Source organism: Gadus morhua, chromosome 11, assembly GCF_902167405.1.
Source record: "Gadus morhua chromosome 11, gadMor3.0, whole genome shotgun sequence".
NCBI lineage: Eukaryota > Metazoa > Chordata > Actinopteri > Gadiformes > Gadidae > Gadus > Gadus morhua.
In genome coordinates, this window is record NC_044058.1 from 29,942,596 (window position 1) to 29,960,546 (window position 17,951).

Below are 17,951 nucleotides of genomic sequence, written 5' to 3' on the forward strand. Positions count from 1 at the left end.
CGGACCGGGACCAGGACCAGACCGGGAACAAACCAGGACCAGACCGGGACTGGACCGGGACCAGACCGGACCGGGACCAGGACCAGACCCGATCAGGACCAGACCGGACCAGACCGGGACCAGGACCAGACCGGGACCAAACCAGGACCAGACCAGGACCAGACCGGAACAGACCGGGACCAGGACCAGACCGGACCAGGACCAGACCGGGACCAGACCGGGACCAGACCAGGACCAGGACCAGACCAGAAAGAGACCTGTACTAGAACCAAAGCAGTTCTGAGCCAGCTCAGTACTGGACCAGTCCCAAACTAGACTAGAACCAGTACCAGACCGGTATCCAACCAGTGCCATAAGTGTCCTGAAACCGTCCCCCACCAGACCAGAACCGGTCCCAGACCAGAACCAACCAGTACCAACCAGTACCAGACCAGAACCAACCAGTACCAACCAGTACCAACCAGTACCAGACCAGAACCAACCAGTACCAACCAGTACCAACCAGTACCAGACCAGAACCAACCAGTACCAACCAGTACCAACCAGTACCAGACCAGTACCAACCAGTACCAGACCAGTACTGCACCAGAGCAGGACGGGTCCCAGAGCAGCACCAGAGCAGCACCAGAGCAGTACCAGGTCACATGACGTGGCACTTGTCCTCGGCCTTGGAGCGCAGCCCTGTGACGGTGGCCGAGGCCTTCTCCTTCATCTGGTCCATGTCCATGTTCTGCAGGGTGCTCATGTGACCCAGCAGGGAGGCGCTCTGCTCCTCCTCCCCCCCCTCGCCCTCCACCATGGACAGCAGCTCCTCCGGGACGTCCACCTCGTCCCCCGCCTGCTCCAGGATGCTGTCGTCACGCTCGCTCTGCACGGGGAACAGGGCATTATGGGTAATGGAGTCTTATGATGGAGCCTTAAGATTTTGCATCAATTCTCTTTTCAAAGGTGAGGCCAGAAGAGTCTATGAGTTAGTGTGTGTGAGTCTGGCTGGGTCTGTGTGTGTGTGTGTGTGTGTGTGTGTGTGTGTGTGTGTGTGTGTGTGTGTGTGTGTGTGTGTGTGTGTGTGTGTGTGTGTGTGTGCGTGCATGTTTGTGTGTGTATGTGTGCGTGTTTGGCTTGGTCTGTGTACTGATGTTTGTGTGTGTGTGTGTGTGTGTGCGTGTTTGGCTTGGTCTGTGTACTGATGTTTGTGTGTGTGTGTATGTGTGTGCGTGTCTGGCTGGGTCTGTGTACTGATGTTTGTGTGTAGTTGTGTGTGTGTGTGTTGCGTCACTATCCATGCTCTATCGGCAGTAAGCCTATCACCATGGGAGTGTCAACACGCAGACGCCAGAGATGCTGATCTATAGTCGTGTGTGTGTGCGTGTGCGTGTGTGTGTGTGTGTGTGTGTGTGTGTGTGTGTGCGTGTGCGTGTGCGTGTGTGTGTGTGTGCGTGTGTGCGTGTGTGCGTGTGTGCGTGTGTGTGCGTGTGTGCGTGTGTGCGTGTGTGTGCGTGCGTGTGCGTGCGTGTGCGTGCGTGTGCGTGTGCGTGTCACCTTGGGCAGCCTGTACTTGTCCCTCAGACAGGAGCGTAGTGCTGCTCGCTCCGCTTTCTTGACGAGGAACTCGGCGTCCCGCTCCCCCCTGCCGGTCAGACGTCACTCAGAGGATTAGTGATCAGCGCTCCCCTTGGGGGGGCTTTCACAGGCTATCATTAGATATTAGATTAGAATATGGTATCCTTATATATTATCATTTATGATATATTATCATATGGTATCATTTATGATATATTATAGCATCAATTATTATCTATTATATTCATCATCATTATATTATCATATGGTATCATTTATGATATATTATAGTATATATTATAATATATTATCATATCGTATGATTTATGATAATGCCAGCTAGACACACAGTACAGTAGTAGATTTTTGATTTTTGATAAGTTTATATAACATTAGTAATAAAATGTTGGTGAGCAGGAATGTACTTTTGTCTAGAATGAGGGAGACTGAGAGGTACGTGTATATCTATATATCTGTTCTGATATAATACTGGGGTAGATATCCTGTTTCCTCCTTCACTCTCAGCCCTCATGCTAGTTATGAAGGACCTGTAACATGAATCCTGCTGTTTGCATCCTATTCTTCTGTGATGAAACATCCAAGAACCTTAAGTCCTCCTCATTTCATACCAAGAGCAGTCATAACACCACACCATGCACTGATTAACTGTCTTTGGTGGGAAACACTAGTAGTGACATTGAATATCAACCTGAAAATAACATCTGCTGTTATTCTAATTATACATTTCTTGAATTTGGCATAATTGTCAAAGCTTAAAAATAGAATTGTCCTCAAACCGTCATAGACAGAACCCTCCTACTCAGTGCACCACTTCTCCTCTCCTCCTCTCCTCCTCCACCCTCCTCTCCTCCTCTCCTCTCTCCTCCTCTCCCCTCCTCCCCTCCTCCTCTCCTCCTCTCCTCCCTCTCTCCTCTCCTCCACTCCTCTCCTCCTCTCCTCCTCCACCTTCCTCTCCTCCTCCTCTCCTCCTCCACCTTCCTCTCCTCCTCCTCTCCTCCTCCACCTTCCTCTCCTCCTCTCCTCCTCTCCCGTCCTCTCCTCCTCCACCTTCCTCTCCTCCTCCTCTCCTCCTCTCCTCCTCCTCTCCTCCTCCACCTTCCTCTCCTTCTCCCCTCCTCTCCTCTCCTCCTCTCCTCCTCCACCTTCCTCTCCTCCTCTCCTCCTCTCCTCTCCTCTCCTCCTCCACCTTCCTCTCCTCCTCCTCTCCTCCCCTCCTCTCCTCTCCTCCCCTCTCTTCGTCTCCTCCTCCTTCACCCTCCTCTTCATCCCTACCGTACCCCTCCAGGCTCCGTACCATGTGACCCACCAGAGGTCAGGGTTCAGGGGGACTTACTTCTCCTCCACCAGCTGTTTCTGGTACTCCTCCTGCTGCTCGCGGGTCATCTCTGTGGTCGTCATGGCGCCCGGGCTCCTCCTGTCCTCCTCCCAGAATGCAGCAGGGCTTCTGTACGCCCTGCGGTCGAGGGTCCCGCGGGGACCTTTCTCCTCACTGCCTCTTAGTTTGAGTTTTTACCTCCACAAGCTGAGGCCGACTGGACGGAGAAGACTCCCTCTGTGTGGCGTGTGGCGGTGTGGCGTGTGGCGGTCTGGTAGTGTGGCGTGTGGCGGTGTGGCGGTGTGGCGGTGTGGCGTGTGGCGTGTGGCGGTGCATCCCTCCGTCAGACACTCTGTCTGTGGAGAGCCTGATCCGGGGGCAGATGGAGTCCCTCCTCTGAGCCCTCTGGTCCACACACGGGGTCACCCAGGCAGGACGGCAGGGGCGGCCAATCAGGGACCTGATGCAGGCGGGGGCCGCAACACGCTGCTGGCTCCCGTCTGCACGTGACGACGGGGGATTAACCCGTTTACATAAGAGGGCCGCCTGCCTGCCAGGACATGTCCCAGAGTCAGAGACATGCAGGAGGACATGTCCCAGAGAGGGGGACGGGGGGGCTGCAGGAGGACAGGTCCCAGAGAGGGGGACGGGGGGGCTGCAGGAGGACAGGTCCCAGAGAGGGGGACGGGGGGGCTGCAGGAGGACAGGTCCCAGAGAGGGGGACGGGGGGGCTGCAGGAGGACAGGTCCCAGAGAGGGGGACGGGGGGGCTGCAGGAGGACAGGTCCCAGAGAGGGGGACGGGGGGGCTGCAGGAGGACAGGTCCCAGAGAGGGGGACGGGGGGGCTGCAGGAGGACAGGTCCCAGAGAGGGGGACGGGGGGGCTGCAGGAGGACAGGTCCCAGAGTCAGAGACATGGGGGGCCTGCAGCAGCCCTGTCTCCTGACCCCCAGCAGGACGACTTCCCGGTCTCGGGTCCAGACCATAGACCAGACCAGAGACCGGGTCCAGACCAGAGACCGGGTCCAGACAAGAGACCGGGTCCAGACCAGAGACCGGGTCCAGACCAGAGACCGGTAGAGCGGGTTGACTGTTAACCAGAAAGCTGCTAGTTGGATCCCCGGCTCCCCCTCGCTGAGTGTGGAGGTGTCCCTGGGTAAGAGACCTCACCCTGACTGCCCCTGACCAGCTGCCTGTCGCCTTGCATGGCTGACTCCGCCGTTGGTCTGTCAGGTGTGAATCTATTGAAACATTCCTGAAACAATATCAGTCCATCTGAAGGGAAGGATGGCAAAGACAGAGCAGCGACCCCTAGGGTTGGGACGGCCTTCATGGGCCTGGGCTCCTCTCCCTGGAGGGGCTGGATCAACAGGCGGGCGGGGCCCATGGAGCTGATCGGGGGGCTGGATCAACAGGCGGGCGGGGCCCATGGAGCTGATCGGGGGGCTGATCAACAGGCGGGCGGGGCCCATGGAGCTGATCGGGGGGCTGGATCAACAGGCGGGCGGGGCCCATGGAGCTGATCGGGGGGCTGATCAACAGGCGGGCGGGGCCCATGGAGCTGATCGGGGGGCTGGATCAACAGGCGGGCGGGGCCCATGGAGCTGATCGGGGGGCTGGATCAACAGGCGGGCGGGGCCCATGGAGCTGATCGGGGGGCTGGATCAACAGGCGGGCGGGGCCCATGGAGCTGATCGGGGGGCTGGATCAACAGGCGGGCGGGGCCCATGGAGCTGATCGGGGGGCTGGATCAACAGGCGGGCGGGGCCCATGGAGCTGATCGGGGGGCTGGATCAACAGGCGGGCGGGGCCCATGGAGCTGATCGGGGGGCTGGATCAACAGGCGGGCGGGGCCCATGGAGCTGATCGGGGGGCTGATGTCTCTGCGTCGGCCCACAGCCTTCTGTCTCTCAGATGCTGTCTGACTGAGACCCGTGTGAAGGGGGCCCAGAGAGGGCGGGAGGCACCCCTTAATGAGTTACAACTGGTAACTTCATAGCATTGAGTAAATATAAATAAATCCTAGTACTGGTATTAAGTAGAAGAGCGATGGAGGATCAGGTGTTTCCCCAGACCTGCTCATCACTTAACAGTATATGGTAATATAGTAATAAAGTACAGTATATAGTAATATAGTACAGTATATAGTAATAAAGTACAGTATATAGTAATATAGTACAGTATATAGTAATATAGTACAGTATATAGTAATATAGTAATAAAGTAAAGTATATAGTAATATAGTAATAAAGTACAGTATATAGTAATATAGTACAGTATATAGTAATATAGTAATAAAGTACAGTATATAGTAATATAGTAATAAAGTACAGTATATAGTAATATAGTAATAAAGTACAGTATATAGTAATATAGTACAGTATATAGTAATATAGTAATAAAGTACAGTATATAGTAATATAGTACAGTATATAGTAATATAGTACAGTATATAGTAATAAAGTACAGTATATAGTAATAAAGTACAGTATATAGTAATATAGTAATAAAGTACAGTATATAGTAATATAGTAATAAAGTACAGTACATAGTAATATAGTAATAAGAGTCGGTGGTCTTTCCTGTCTGTTTGTGGCCGGGCGGTCGCGCTGTGAGCACGAGCCCCCTGGGAGAGCAGTGACGATGCTCTGGGGCTTCATAATGAAGGGTGCTGCTGGGGAACAGGCAGACGGTGGTGTCTACTGCGTCACTCTGTACCGCTGAGACAGGAAGGGAGGGGGGAGCAGGATGGGAGCCTGCAGACCGCACACCAGCGTGAGCTGCTGTACCGACAGAGAGGAGAGGAGAGAGACGGAGGCAGACTGGGTCCCTAATCCCCCCTCCGCCACCAGACTGACAGAACACAGCCTACAGGAGGACCATGCTGCACTCCGGGGTGAAGCTCTGCGCTCGGCTGCTGCTGCTGTCCCTCTCCTGGGGGGGCACCCATTCAAGTAAACCGCTGTTTCTCGTTTAGGACTGTGTGTGTGTGTGTGTGTGTGTGTGTGTGTGTGTGTGTGTGTGTGTGTGTGTGATGGGGCTGTGTTAGCATTGCACTGCATGTCTCTGACTGCTGAAGGGAGTGACCTTGTGAGGAGAGATGGGCAGCGGGGCTGATGAGGTTCTGCAGCGGGGCTGCCATTCCTTCAGACGCACCGTTTACACGACACTGGGCGAGACAGTCTGTGCTGTAGACACACACTGTGTGTGTGTGTGTGTGTGTGTGTGTGTGTTGAACTTGATCGAGAAAAGGAGTTCATCGTCTTCAACTAACCAGCACATGTTTTAGTGGGTGAACTGGTTTTGTCTGCTTGTTTACTGGGAAGCAGGGGGACCCGGCTCCACCCTGCCCCCGGTGGTCTCCGGACCCCCGCTCAGCTCAGACGTGAGGAGTGTGGTGTTCAAAGGTAAGGCCTGCTGGCCGGGCGTCACTCCTGTCCTTGTTGCCCTCCATGTGTGATCTGCTGGTAGAGTCTCACTCAGGAGGGGGGGAGCAGACGACACCCGCTGGCTGAAACATTCCGTCGACCAGTGTTAACTCAAGTCACGACTAGTCTGACATGGACTACTAGTCTGTATACTGGACTACACTTGTTCCTCCAAATCAAACACTACTAGATGAATATTGTGGTCTGGATGATTACCATGAAACACACAAGGTCTACTTCAAAAGCATTAATTTATCGAGGCATGAACCCAATATGCAGTCTTTTCAAGCATAAATCGACAGCGTTGGATGTGGTTCCCACAACCCATCCCCATCCTCGCCACTCTCCTCTGAGCTCCTTGGTGCCGTGGCGATTGAACCTGAGCGTCTGAATCTAGCCGGTGTGGGTCTTTCTGACGCGGTACCTCCGCCCTCCTCACAGGGGAGAGCCAGGTGGAGGAGGTCCAGGTGGTGCGGCCCCTGACGCTGGCCCTGGAGTGCACCTGGACCGGCAGCCAGGACCGACCGCACAACATCTCCGGCTTCTGGAGGAAGGACGGGTCTGAGCTGGCGGACAGCCGGCGCCCCGTGCTGCTGGAGAACCAGCAGTATAACCTCAGACGGGCGTGAGTACTGACGGCAGTATAACCTCAGACGGGCGTGAGTACTGACGGCAGTATAACCTCAGACGGGCGTGAGTACTGACGGCAGTATAACCTCAGACGGGCGTGAGTACTGACGGCAGTATAACCTCAGACGGCCGTGAGTACTGACGGCAGTATAACCTCAGACGGGCGTGAGTACTGACGGCAGTATGACCTCAGACGGGCGTGAGTACTGACGGCAGTATAACCTCAGACGGGCGTGAGTACTGACGGCAGTATGACCTCAGACGGGCGTGAGTACTGACGGCAGTATGACCTCAGACCGCCGTGAGTACTGACGGCAGTATAACCTCAGACGGACGTGAGTACTGACGGCAGTATAACCTCAGAAAGGCGTGAGTACTGACGGCAGTATAACCTCAGACGGACGTGAGTACTGACGGCAGTATAACCTCAGACGGACGTGAGTACTGACGGCAGTATAACCTCAGACGGGCGTGAGTACTGACGGCAGTATGACCTCAGACGGGCGTGAGTACTGACGGCAGTATGACCTCAGACAGGCGTGAGTACTGACTTCAATATAACCTCAGACCGCCGTGAGTACTGACGGCAGTATAACCTCAGACGGACGTGAGTACTGACGGCAGTATAACCTCAGACGGGCGTGAGTACTGACGGCAGTATGACCTCAGACGGCCGTGAGTACTGACGGCAGTATGACCTCAGACCGCCGTGAGTACTGACGGCAGTATGACCTCAGACGGGCGTGAGTACTGACGGCAGTATGACCTCAGACGGGCGTGAGTACTGACGGCAGTATGACCTCAGACGGGCGTGAGTACTGACGGCAGTATGACCTCAGACGGGCGTGAGTACTGACGGCAGTATGACCTCAGACCGCCGTGAGTACTGACGGCAGTATGACCTCAGACGGGCGTGAGTACTGACGGCAGTATGACCTCCGACGGGCGTGAGTACTGACGGCAGTATGACCTCAGACCGCCGTGAGTACTGACGGCAGTATGACCTCAGACGGGCGTGAGTACTGACGGCAGTATGACCTCCGACGGGCGTGAGTACTGACGGCAGTATGACCTCAGACGGGCGTGAGTACTGACGGCAGTATGACCTCCGACGGGCGTGAGTACTGACGGCAGTATGACTTCCGACGGGCGTGAGTACTGACAGCAGTATGACCTCCGACGGGCGTGAGTACTGACAGAAGTGTGTGTTTACCATCGTACGTTCCCCATGCCTCTGGCTCGCCTCAGACAGGCCCCCATTGTCTCCGGTGCCCTGGTCCATTGTGTCTGATGTAGGCCATCCCTAAGCCGCTCACAGCTGGTGATCAGACGCTCACTGCTCTTCTTTTGCAGTTTAATTTTATGATGTTTTAATTTAATCTTAATCCACTAAAAAGACGGGTATGGATGGTGGTCTCAGAGGGGGGCGTACAGTTCAATAATCAACATGGAAGGCTAAATAAATGATGTATCAAAAACAAATGCTTAAGAAAAACTGGGGACCCAACTGCTGTGTTTCTCTGGTTCAGGTTCAGCATCACTGATGAAGAGGGCTTGGGTAATTACTCCTGTGTCTTCGACAATCAAGCGGAAGTAGACTTCATTTTGGCAGGTAAATATTATGTAATGTTTAATATTATTAAATATTAAACAGTTATGAGGACACCTCCATGACCCAATCACACGCCTGGAATATCAGTCCTGATCCTGATTGGTCAGATGTCATTGGAGAGAGCACCTAATAGAAAGAGGGATAAGCACCCCCTATGGGCCAGAACGGGCTCCAATAGGACGTAGGCCGTGAGGCTTGACCGTAAGAAAGGAACTGAGAAGAGAAGGAAGCACCGACTTCAGATGCGTCCCTTGAGCAACCTCCGGCTGCCTGTTAGACGTACGTATGAACGGAGGCATCCTGATATTGTCACGTCTGTGTTCCAGCGCCGCGGGTCGGGGAGGTGAGAGATAAGCCCATCGTCAGCTACGTGGGCGACTCTGTGGTCCTCCAATGCAAGATGGAAGACACCAAGCCCCAACCCAACTCCTGGACCTGGTACCGGGCCAACGGAACCGACAAGGTGGCTGAACCCTTCATTCGTGTTCACGTCCTGCTGTTAACGCAACACACATTACACACACAGTATACGGCGTGTACAGGGACGTGATAATAATCAACACATAGTAGTCCTAAAGCTTCCTGAACGGGGCCTTTGATATCGTACTGCTACGTATTGAAAGGGCAGCAACCCACTTGACCAAGTCACTGAAATCAGCTAACAATTTGCTTTGCAGTGGAGCTTTAAAGGTCATCGTTTATGTACATCAGAGATGTTCGTAAGTCTTCAGATGCAAGTCAGTCTGGAGTCTTTGACCCCAAGTCTGAGTCAGTCTGGAGTCTTTGACCCCAAGTCTGAGTCAGTCTGGAGTCTTTGACCCCAAGTCTGAGTCAGTCTGGAACCTTGACCCCAAATCTGAGTCAGTCTGGAGTCTTTGACGGGGTGGCCTGAAGTCCGCCCTGAGGTCTACTGACCCGCATGTGTCTGAGTGCGCTGGTCCTTGTTCCCCATCGTCCTCCCAGGAGCTCCTAGACCCTGAGCCGGACTCCCCCCGGTACCAGATCCACAACCAGGAGGGGAAGACCAAGCTGACGGTGCGGAACCTGACGGAGGCGGACTCCGGGGCCTACTACTGCGGGGCGGTGTACGACATCAGCGTGACCCTGAGCCGCGTGGACCTCCGGGTCATCACCTTCCTGGAGCCGCTGAAGCCCTTCCTGGTGATCGTGGGCGAGGTGCTGGTCCTGGTCTCCCTCATCCTGCTGTACGAGAGGACCAAGGCCCACGGGCCGCAACCCGGTACGGACAACATCTGGAACCCCAGACCATCGGGAACCCCAGACTACCTGTGACCCAGACCACCTGGGACCAAGAGTCTTAGACCTCTCTAAGGGGTACACACACACCACCTGGAACCCCAAGTATTAAGGCTCAGTTATGTTCCCACGTTGATGCAACGCAATGACCACCCGAAGTTTCGATGCGGTCTTGAACCTGTTTTGGTTCTGCGTCAGGTTTCGGGTAGCGGACCAATCACAGCCCTTGCTGCTGTGTCACCTCGACAATCTTTTCAGGAGGCACATGTCAGGACCTTGCGGCGGACGCAAGGAGGGTCTGCAAAGACGTAAGGGGTCCAAAACCCTCTTGCGTTGCGTCGACGTGGAGCCATAACTAAGCCTTTAGAACCCCCACAGGCCAGACCTCCTGTCTCCTCCCGTCAGTAAAGTGATGGTTCTGATAAATCACAGAAGGTAGTGACACTTTAAACCCTGCATCAATGGCTGCTCTTTTCTTCACAGATAATACATTGAGTGATGACCAAGCTCATAAACTGTGAGTATTGTTGCACTTTTGTACTATTCATACAGCAGACCCTCCTACCTGCAGCGCCCTCCTGTGGGCAGTCAGGCCATCCTCCACACACATGCAGGTTGGTCTGTCTGAGCCCTGGGGAGGGCACCCCTCCCCTGGGTCTTGACTCCGTCTCCCCGTCTGTGTTCAGGACCCCCGACGACGCCGGTGGAGAGGTCACGGATTCTTCCACCAGGCAGCGGAAGGTCTGACCGGCCCATCGGATTCCTCTTGCCCAGGAAGTGTGTTTGTGGATCATTGTATTATCAACAGAACAGAGCTTTATGAACTAATGTGGACCGACCTCAGACCAGTCTCACTTTGGATTGGAGTTCGCTCAAACTCCAAATATTAATGTTATCTTTGGAACCAAATCTATTTAATTTTGACTTTGTTTCAGTGACTAATTCAGCGCTCATTATACCGGTGTTTAACACTTTTTCACAGTGCCTTAAACGGTCCAAAAGTACCAGCTAGACTGCTGATCATGAGGCTTTACCTGCTCTACACATCGGCAAACAACTGCTTCTCTTCTCAACCTTTCAGCTCAGAATATCCCTCCTCAAGAGGCTGTGCCTGTAGCACTCATAACGTGCAACCAAAAACCTTTTCAAGCGTCAAATATCCAAATAAAAAAAAGGTACTAAAGAGTTTGATTCAGATTCTAATTATTTGTTGCCCAACACAACACCCCCCCTAGTGGAGGAAAGCTGAATTCCATGAAGACATGAATGATGCAGCTAACCCATTACTCACTGACACCCATTATACTGTTTACTGGACTAACCTTGTTCAACCAAACCAAACATTACTAGATTAATATTGTGGTGCGGTGGATTACAGTAAAACACACATGGACTACTTCAAAAGCATTAATTTATCGAGGCATGAACACAATTTGCAGTCTTCTCAAGCATAAATATACAGCGCTGGATGTGGTTCCTCCAACTCATCCCCCGTCCTCGCCACTCTCCAAGCCCCTTGGTGGGATCAAGTCTTTGAGGTTCTGAATTCTTGATAACATGGTTCCAACCGAAGTGTCCTCAACATGATCCCTTTATCGTCAGAATCAGAGGGGCCTGGAATAGACCACGGGCCACTCCCTTTACAGGGGCCGACCCAGGACCTGTCGGGGGTCTAGGACCGACCCAGGACCGGACGGGGGCCTAGGACAGACCCAGGACCGGACGGGGGTCTAGGATCGACCCAGGAGCAGTCAGGTCTATAAGCCCCCCCCCCACCATGCCGTTCAGGCCTCCAGGGCCCCCCCCAGGGCGCTGAGGGCCCCCCCAGGGCGCTCAAGCCTCCAGGGGCCTGTTCATGAGGAACTGGACCAGCAGCCGCAGCACACCGTCGTCCAGACCGACCACGCGGCCGTCCTCCACGCCCTGGAACAGACGCCGGCTCTCCGTGCCCCACAGCACGTTCCTCCGGGGGTTGTCCACGTCCGCGTCCACGGACAGCGCCAGCGTGTTGAGCTGGTAGCAGAAGAAGGAGAAGAACTGCCCGTCCGTGATCACGGCCTGGGACACGAAGGGCCGCGGCACGTCCTCACGCGCCCAGAAGCCTGAGGACCAGAGGGAGAACATGAGGGGTGAGAACATGAGGGTGAGAACATGAGGGTGTGGGGTGAGAACATGAGGGTGTGGGGTGAGAACATGAGGGTGAGAACATGAGGGGGTGGGTGAGAACATGAGGGTGAGAACATGAGGGGGTGGGGTGAGAACATGAGGGGGTGGGTGAGAACATGAGGGTGAGAACATGAGGGGGTGGGTGAGAACATGAGGGGGTGGGGTGAGAACATGAGGGGGTGGGGTGAGAACATGAGGGGGTGGGGTGAGAACATGAGGGGGTGGGTGAGAACATGAGGGTGAGAACATGAGGGTGATGAGGGTGAGAACATGAGGGTGTGGGGTGAGAACATGAGGGTGTGAGGGTGTGAACATGAGGGTGAGAACATGAGGGTGAGAACATGAGGGTGAGAACATGAGGGTGTGGGGTGAGAACATGAGGGTGTGAGGGTGAGAACATGAGGGTGAGAACATGAGGGTGAGAACATGAGGGTGTGGGGTGAGAACATGAGGGTGAGAACATGAGGGTGTGGGGTGAGAACATGAGGGTGAGAACATGAGGGTGAACGTGACCCTGTTGGACGAGGCGTGGAGGAGCCTCCCCACCAGGCCAGATGTTCTAAGGCTTCTGTGCAGCTGTATTATTGTCTTTAAACAGGGCTTTTCTCAGTGCTTAACATACTATGTTATTATTTTACATAGAATACATTTAGACTTTACTAGTTTTTTGTTTGCGTTCAAGAGCCAATCATATGCTACAGACCGCCGCCTCCAGCGCCAGGATTGGCCAAAACCGACCTGGGGCAGAAGAGAGGGAAACGCCCGACCGATCTGAGCCAATCAGATCGGCTTCAGATCTGAATCAAGGCCCACCTCACACAAACACACACACACACACACACACACACACTAACGGGAGGAGCCCCCCATCCCCTACCCTGGTAGGCGGCCTGCGCCCCGGTCCAGCAGAAGAGGCTGGCCAGGCCCTGGGCGCGCAGCAGCGCCTCCACCTGGTCCTCCTGGCCCCTGCGCCCCAGCCGGGCCCGGTGGTACCGGTCCTGGACCACGTGGAACTGGGTGTGGCCGTAGCCGCAGGGGTCCGGCAGCTTGGCCCCTGACACACACACACACACACACACACACACACACACACACACACACACACACACACACACACACACACACACACACACACCTGGTTGAAGCCACGAGAACTCTGACTATTCACGTTATTTTTAAGAAGGTGCATTCGATTTAATCTATTATTATGCTCCGCCTCCACCGCTACCTGTGAAGATGTGGTTTTCGTACTGTCGTTTGAACAGAGGCATCATGTCGGGGGACACTTTGATGTCCGGTACGTCCAATCCAAAGGCAGCCTCCATCGGAGCAAACTGGAGACACGCCCACAGGACAGAATCAGGTGGTTAAGGAGGTGTTACGGTTTAAAACGAGTGGTTGGTCCGAATCAATCGTCTGATTACCTGTGGCAGTTGCTTAGGTATCCTAATTTGACTGTGTGGCTTGTCATCGATCTGGAACCTGATTGGCTCAACTCTGCCCCTTCGATGGCCACGAGGAATAATCCTCTGACCTCTCGTCCAATAGAAATTCACCTCAGGTTTTAGATCTAGAATGAAGAGTTAAAAACAGTGGGTTAACTAGAGACCGAATCATCATCCTGTGTGCACAACGCTTTGGTTATCATAAGCTGTTATAAGATGATAGTGGGCAGCATATTAATCTCACACACACACACACACACACACACACACACACACACACACACACACACACACACACACACACACACACACACACACACACACACACACACACACACACACACACACAAACACCTGCACGGGCCATGGCGTACCTTTGCTCGCCAGGAGCAGTAGGGGGTTGTGTTGGGCCAGGCAGCCGGTGACCCCTGCGACAAGGTTCCGCATGAAGGGCTCCACGAAGTGCTCCTGCCGCCGGTAAAGGAAGGGCTCCCGCTTCTTCATGTACCACTGCTCTTGGAGAACCGCATGACTGACCAGGGATCGGATCTCCTCGAACGTGTCCTCCCCGATGACGGGCAGGGCTGTCTGTCCGACCGCGGGAGCTGAGTCCTCCGGAGGCTGTCCGACCTCGGAGTACACGTCGGGCAGCCCCGGGATGTAGGCCGTCTTGGTGAAGTGTTGGTGCCATTGGTCCGCGTTACGCGACAGCGTCTGGGGGAACACGACATACTTCTTTCGCTGTATTCTGGTCAGAAGCCGGATCTTCTCCTCCACGGCCGCGGCTTTGATGTCTTCCAGACGCAGCTCGTAGCGGTACCGCAGGGAGGACTTGCTCTTGGCGGTCAGCGAGGGCACCACGGCTGGGTAGGAGGGCTGCTTCACGGCCGCCTCAGCGTGGAGGCTCCTCTTGGTTCTCCAGAAATGCACATTTCGACGGAGTAACGACTGCAAGGACAAGCGTGTGCGGGCCGCCATGTTTCCACTCGGACGCCCCCCTGGTTCTTCCTAGTGTCGTCATTCGTCTAGACCACGCCCCCTCCTGTCTCCACAGCGCCCACTACCGCACGGAGAGTGTTAGTAGGAGTGTTATATTTAAATCACAATTATAATATTATGATTCCTAAATGAGTTAAATAACAGATAGACACCAACACACTGGGGCCCGAGGTGTATTTACTCATAAGGTTTATGAATGGATTCGTTGATTATTGTTTGCGACAGTCGTTGGTTTTCAGCATTTGGATTCCCTTTACGGCAGCAGAAGCGTATCTGGCAGACAGACCTTTACGGCATCAAACCTGCCGCTGCAGCCATGGGTTCCCGTCGATTGTTCCGGATCGGTTCCTTCGGGAGCACCGCGCTCCATCGCTCCCCGTCACTGCTCGCCTTCCGACCAGAGGTAGGTCTGATATGAGAAGTGTTGTTCGGCCTCAGACACCTTACTGATCTGATCGATCTCCCAGCCCGCTGGCTCTGGGGGGATCAGGTGGTCAGGTTGGAGGTCTGGGGTGATCGGGGGGTCAGGTTGGAGGTCTGGGGTGATCGGGGGGTCAGGTTGGAGGTCTGGGGTGATCGGGGGGTCAGGTTGGAGGTCTGGGGTGATTCTGGGTAGTTATTTCCTTCACCTTTACTTGAAGCCCACCTGTCCACAGGTTGTATTGGGCCGTTGTCTCCAGAGAGGATTGTGTTCCCGCCGGGACGAGGTGAGCCTGGCGGAGGAGGCCAGCAGGATGTACGGGTCTCCGGCTCCCACCATCTTCTCCAAGGTTATCGACAAGAGCCTCCCTGCAGACATCATCTACGAGGACGAGAAGGTAGAAGCGTGCTGCTGCATGCTCCTACCTGTTGTTATCAGGAGGGGTTCCGCTTTTATATCAATGATCGATAACTCCAACATTTTTTTTCCTAGTGGAAAAGTACATCGTATATCTTTAACGTTATTACAACTTAAATCAACTTTTAACGTAGACTTCTATTCAAACTCCATCGCAGATTTCTGAAATTCAATTTTGGCTCGTTATTATTCCAAGCCAACAGAACCAGAATTGTTTTGTTCTAGATATCAACAAAGGAGTTCCCACTAGTAAGAGTCACTGCAGAGATCTTCAATGAGCTGCGTGAAAGAAAAGTTGTTTTTTTTTTGTTTACAATTCTCGCCATTTGAGAATTGTATCAAGGATATCTGCTAGTCAACCCTAAAGAGCCCCGAGGACTGACTGGTGAACAGGCCCACCATTCCTCTGCCCTGTCTGTCCCCCAGTGTCTGTCCTGTCTGTCCCCCAGTGTCTGTCCTGTCTCACCTACCCCTGCCCTGTCTGTCCCCCAGTGTCTGTCCTGTCTGTCCCCCAGTGTCTGTCCTGTCTCACCCACCCCTGTCCTGTCTGTCCCCCAGTGTCTGTCCTGTCTCACCTACCCCTGTCCTGTCTGCCCCCAGTGTCTGTCCTGTCTGTCCCCCAGTGTCTGCCCTGTCTCACCCACCCCTGCCCTCTCTGTCCCCCAATGTCTGTCCTGTCTCACCCATCCCTGTCCTGTCTGTCCCCCAGTGTCTGGCCTTCAGAGACATCACCCCCCAGGCTCCGGTCCACTTCCTGGTGATCCCCAAGGTCCAGATTCCCCGGATCAGCGCGGCCCGGGACGGGGATGCTGAGGTAGGGGGCCGGGGGGCGCCCAGCGACGGAGGAACCAGCTCCAGCAGTAGCACCTTAGAACAAACTACTGACTCTAGTCTGTCTTTCTGTTTCTCAAACGATAAGCTTCTGGGTCACCTGCTGCTGGTGGCCAAGAATGAGGCCAAGAAGGAGGGTTTGAGCGAAGGCTACAGAGTCGGTGAGGGGCCACCTGACCTCCCTGGAGCGGAGACGGCACCTACAGGACATGGGTCATCTCTGTCCTCATGTGCAGTACAGGACAGGACAGGACAGTGTCCATCTGTCCTCATGTACAGTAGGACTGTCCATCTGTCCTCATGTACAGTAGGACTGTGTCCATCTGTCCTCATGTACAGTAGGACTGTGTCCATCTGTCTTCATGTACAGTAGGCCATGTGTCCATCTGTCTTCATGTACAGTAGGACAGTGTCCATCTGTCCTCATGTACAGTAGGACTGTGTCCATCTGTCTTCATGTACAGTAGGCCATGTGTCCATCTGTCTTCATGTACAGTAGGACAGTGTCCATCTGTCCTCATGTACAGTAGGACTGTGTCCATCTGTCCTCATGTACAGTAGGACTGTGTCCATCTGTCTTCATGTACAGTAGGCCATGTGTCCATCTGTCTTCATGTACAGGACAGTGTCCATCTGTCTTCATGTACAGGACAGTGTCCATCTGTCCTCATGTACAGTACAGGACAGTGTCCATCTGTCCTCATGTACAGGACAGTGTCCATCTGTCTTCATGCTGCTCCTTCTCATGTCGTCCACAGTGATCAACGATGGGCCGCATGGGGCCCAGTCCGTCTATCACCTCCACATCCACGTCCTGGGAGGACGGCAGATGACCTGGCCCCCGGGATAGAGTGTGTGTGTGTGTGTGTGTGTGTGTGTGTGTGTGTGTGTGTGTGTGTGTGTGTGTACCAGACAGTCCCTTTCACACATGGCATAATCGAGTTCTGATTATCTAAATGTCAATATTTTTGTAGTATGTGTGTGATTTAATCCAAATAAAGATTGAGTGTAAACCTAGACGTGGGTTTGCGTTTTTGATTGTTGCCATACCAACTGTATGTCTCTCTAATCTTCATATAGTTCAAAACCCATCTGACTAGACGGTTTGTAAGAGTGAAACAAAGTTTATTTTGCCGTTAGTTTCGACTCATTCTGAAATAAATTCGTACTGTGTAAAACCGGTTCCAAACTGATAAAACGCTGCAAACTGGTATTTAGTCTTTAGTGGTCTTATTTGTTTTGCCTCATTGGTAAACTTTTATTTATTCATCCAGCAGGCAGAGCAGAAAGGAGTACTTTATGTTATGGAATAGGTCCAACACTGCCTGCCACGGGCCCGTTCCCTGAGCTAGAGACAACGTTTGTTCCAGCCCTTTAAATAGCAGGCCTCTGTTCTAGATTCTCTGAAATCGTCCGAACTGTACATGAAGTGACAGTTTGTTTCTGTGACTGAAGTGAAGGATTCATTCTGCCGTTTCCGGTCGTAGCGCTTGTGATTGTATTGCACGCTGTGAAGGTGGTCTGACTACGACCTTGGAGCGGTGACCTAGGTTACTGTGTGTCACTTGATACTACGGCTCAACTTTCCCCTATATTTACCACCCCCTCCCCTCCCCAGCCCAGCCGGGTTAATACCGGTTGGCGCTAATAATAACCTCAATGTGAGCTGAAAAACTATCGGTCTAAAAACGTTATTATTAATTAATGAATTATTAATTAGAATTAAAAACAAAATGCTTTAAATCGATGATGTGTTGGAAAGTTGTTTTAAGGCCCCAGGCGGATTCTCCATGAATCAGTAACCGGCTCATCACTTTCTTCATGGGTGGCTCACATGGGCGGGGAACTGA

The 17,951-nt window shown here is 53.5% G+C and overlaps 4 protein-coding genes across 7 annotated transcripts; 2 read left to right on the top strand and 2 right to left on the bottom strand.

Moving 5' to 3' along the window:
• Positions 1-502: 502 nt before the first annotated feature.
• On the bottom strand, positions 503-3,197 carry cplx4b (complexin 4b). The gene is made up of 3 exons (XM_030370883.1): positions 2,915-3,197; positions 1,540-1,627; positions 503-868 (listed from the first exon to the last, which is right to left on the bottom strand). Exons 1-3 carry the CDS (start codon positions 2,977-2,979, stop codon positions 641-643), a joined length of 381 nt encoding a protein of 126 aa, XP_030226743.1. The 5' UTR covers positions 2,980-3,197; the 3' UTR covers positions 503-640.
• A 2,423-nt stretch (positions 3,198-5,620) lies between these two features.
• Positions 5,621-11,592, top strand: emb (embigin). Of its 3 annotated transcripts, XM_030370879.1 has the most exons (9): positions 5,621-5,849; positions 6,222-6,302; positions 6,765-6,948; positions 8,483-8,565; positions 8,892-9,028; positions 9,529-9,805; positions 10,306-10,339; positions 10,509-10,599; positions 10,805-11,592. In XM_030370879.1, exons 1-8 carry the CDS (start codon positions 5,777-5,779, stop codon positions 10,567-10,569), a joined length of 930 nt encoding a protein of 309 aa, XP_030226739.1. In that variant the 5' UTR covers positions 5,621-5,776; the 3' UTR covers positions 10,570-10,599; positions 10,805-11,592. The 3 variants fall into 3 exon arrangements, with proteins under 3 accessions (XP_030226739.1, XP_030226738.1, XP_030226740.1); XM_030370878.1 differs by having other exon boundaries at positions 10,509-11,592; XM_030370880.1 differs by having other exon boundaries at positions 6,225-6,302; positions 10,509-11,592.
• Positions 11,217-14,451, bottom strand: mrps30 (mitochondrial ribosomal protein S30). Its single transcript, XM_030370877.1, has 5 exons — positions 13,808-14,451; positions 13,413-13,558; positions 13,217-13,322; positions 12,866-13,042; positions 11,217-11,924 (listed from the first exon to the last, which is right to left on the bottom strand). Exons 1-5 carry the CDS (start codon positions 14,409-14,411, stop codon positions 11,656-11,658), a joined length of 1,302 nt encoding a protein of 433 aa, XP_030226737.1. The 5' UTR covers positions 14,412-14,451; the 3' UTR covers positions 11,217-11,655.
• A 227-nt stretch (positions 14,452-14,678) lies between these two features.
• hint2 (histidine triad nucleotide binding protein 2) lies at positions 14,679-17,118 on the top strand. Of its 2 annotated transcripts, none has more exons than XM_030370881.1 (5): positions 14,679-14,835; positions 15,074-15,250; positions 15,980-16,084; positions 16,190-16,262; positions 16,860-17,118. In XM_030370881.1, the coding sequence occupies exons 1-5, from the start codon at positions 14,749-14,751 to the stop codon at positions 16,949-16,951; spliced, it is 534 nt and encodes a 177-aa protein (XP_030226741.1). In that variant the 5' UTR covers positions 14,679-14,748; the 3' UTR covers positions 16,952-17,118. The 2 variants fall into 2 exon arrangements, with proteins under 2 accessions (XP_030226741.1, XP_030226742.1); XM_030370882.1 differs by having other exon boundaries at positions 15,089-15,250.
• Positions 17,119-17,951: the final 833 nt, after the last annotated feature.

What these genes read in the sequence shown, in the direction of transcription:
- cplx4b (XM_030370883.1), bottom strand. Translation starts at nt 2,979, where the DNA reads ATGACGACCACAGAGATGACCCGCGAGCAGCAGGAGGAGTACCAGAAA. An exon ending in AAACAGCTGGTGGAGGAGAA is followed by an intron (nt 1,628 to 2,914) that starts GTAAGTCCCCCT and finishes TCTGACCGGCAG; the next exon opens with GGGGGAGCGGGACGCCGAGT. An exon ending in ACAAGTACAGGCTGCCCAAG is followed by an intron (nt 869 to 1,539) that starts GTGACACGCACA and finishes TTCCCCGTGCAG; the next exon opens with AGCGAGCGTGACGACAGCAT.
- emb (XM_030370878.1), top strand. Translation starts at nt 5,777, where the DNA reads ATGCTGCACTCCGGGGTGAAGCTCTGCGCTCGGCTGCTGCTGCTGTCC. An exon ending in CAGTATAACCTCAGACGGGC is followed by an intron (nt 6,949 to 8,482) that starts GTGAGTACTGAC and finishes TCTCTGGTTCAG; the next exon opens with GTTCAGCATCACTGATGAAG. An exon ending in GGGCCAACGGAACCGACAAG is followed by an intron (nt 9,029 to 9,528) that starts GTGGCTGAACCC and finishes TCGTCCTCCCAG; the next exon opens with GAGCTCCTAGACCCTGAGCC.
- mrps30 (XM_030370877.1), bottom strand. Translation starts at nt 14,411, where the DNA reads ATGGCGGCCCGCACACGCTTGTCCTTGCAGTCGTTACTCCGTCGAAAT. An exon ending in CGAAAACCACATCTTCACAG is followed by an intron (nt 13,043 to 13,216) that starts GTAGCGGTGGAG and finishes TGTGTGTGTCAG; the next exon opens with GGGCCAAGCTGCCGGACCCC. An exon ending in GGCGCAGGCCGCCTACCAGG is followed by an intron (nt 11,925 to 12,865) that starts GTAGGGGATGGG and finishes TCTGGTCCTCAG; the next exon opens with GCTTCTGGGCGCGTGAGGAC.
- hint2 (XM_030370881.1), top strand. Translation starts at nt 14,749, where the DNA reads ATGGGTTCCCGTCGATTGTTCCGGATCGGTTCCTTCGGGAGCACCGCG. An exon ending in CCCGGGACGGGGATGCTGAG is followed by an intron (nt 16,085 to 16,189) that starts GTAGGGGGCCGG and finishes TCAAACGATAAG; the next exon opens with CTTCTGGGTCACCTGCTGCT. An exon ending in GAGCGAAGGCTACAGAGTCG is followed by an intron (nt 16,263 to 16,859) that starts GTGAGGGGCCAC and finishes TGTCGTCCACAG; the next exon opens with TGATCAACGATGGGCCGCAT.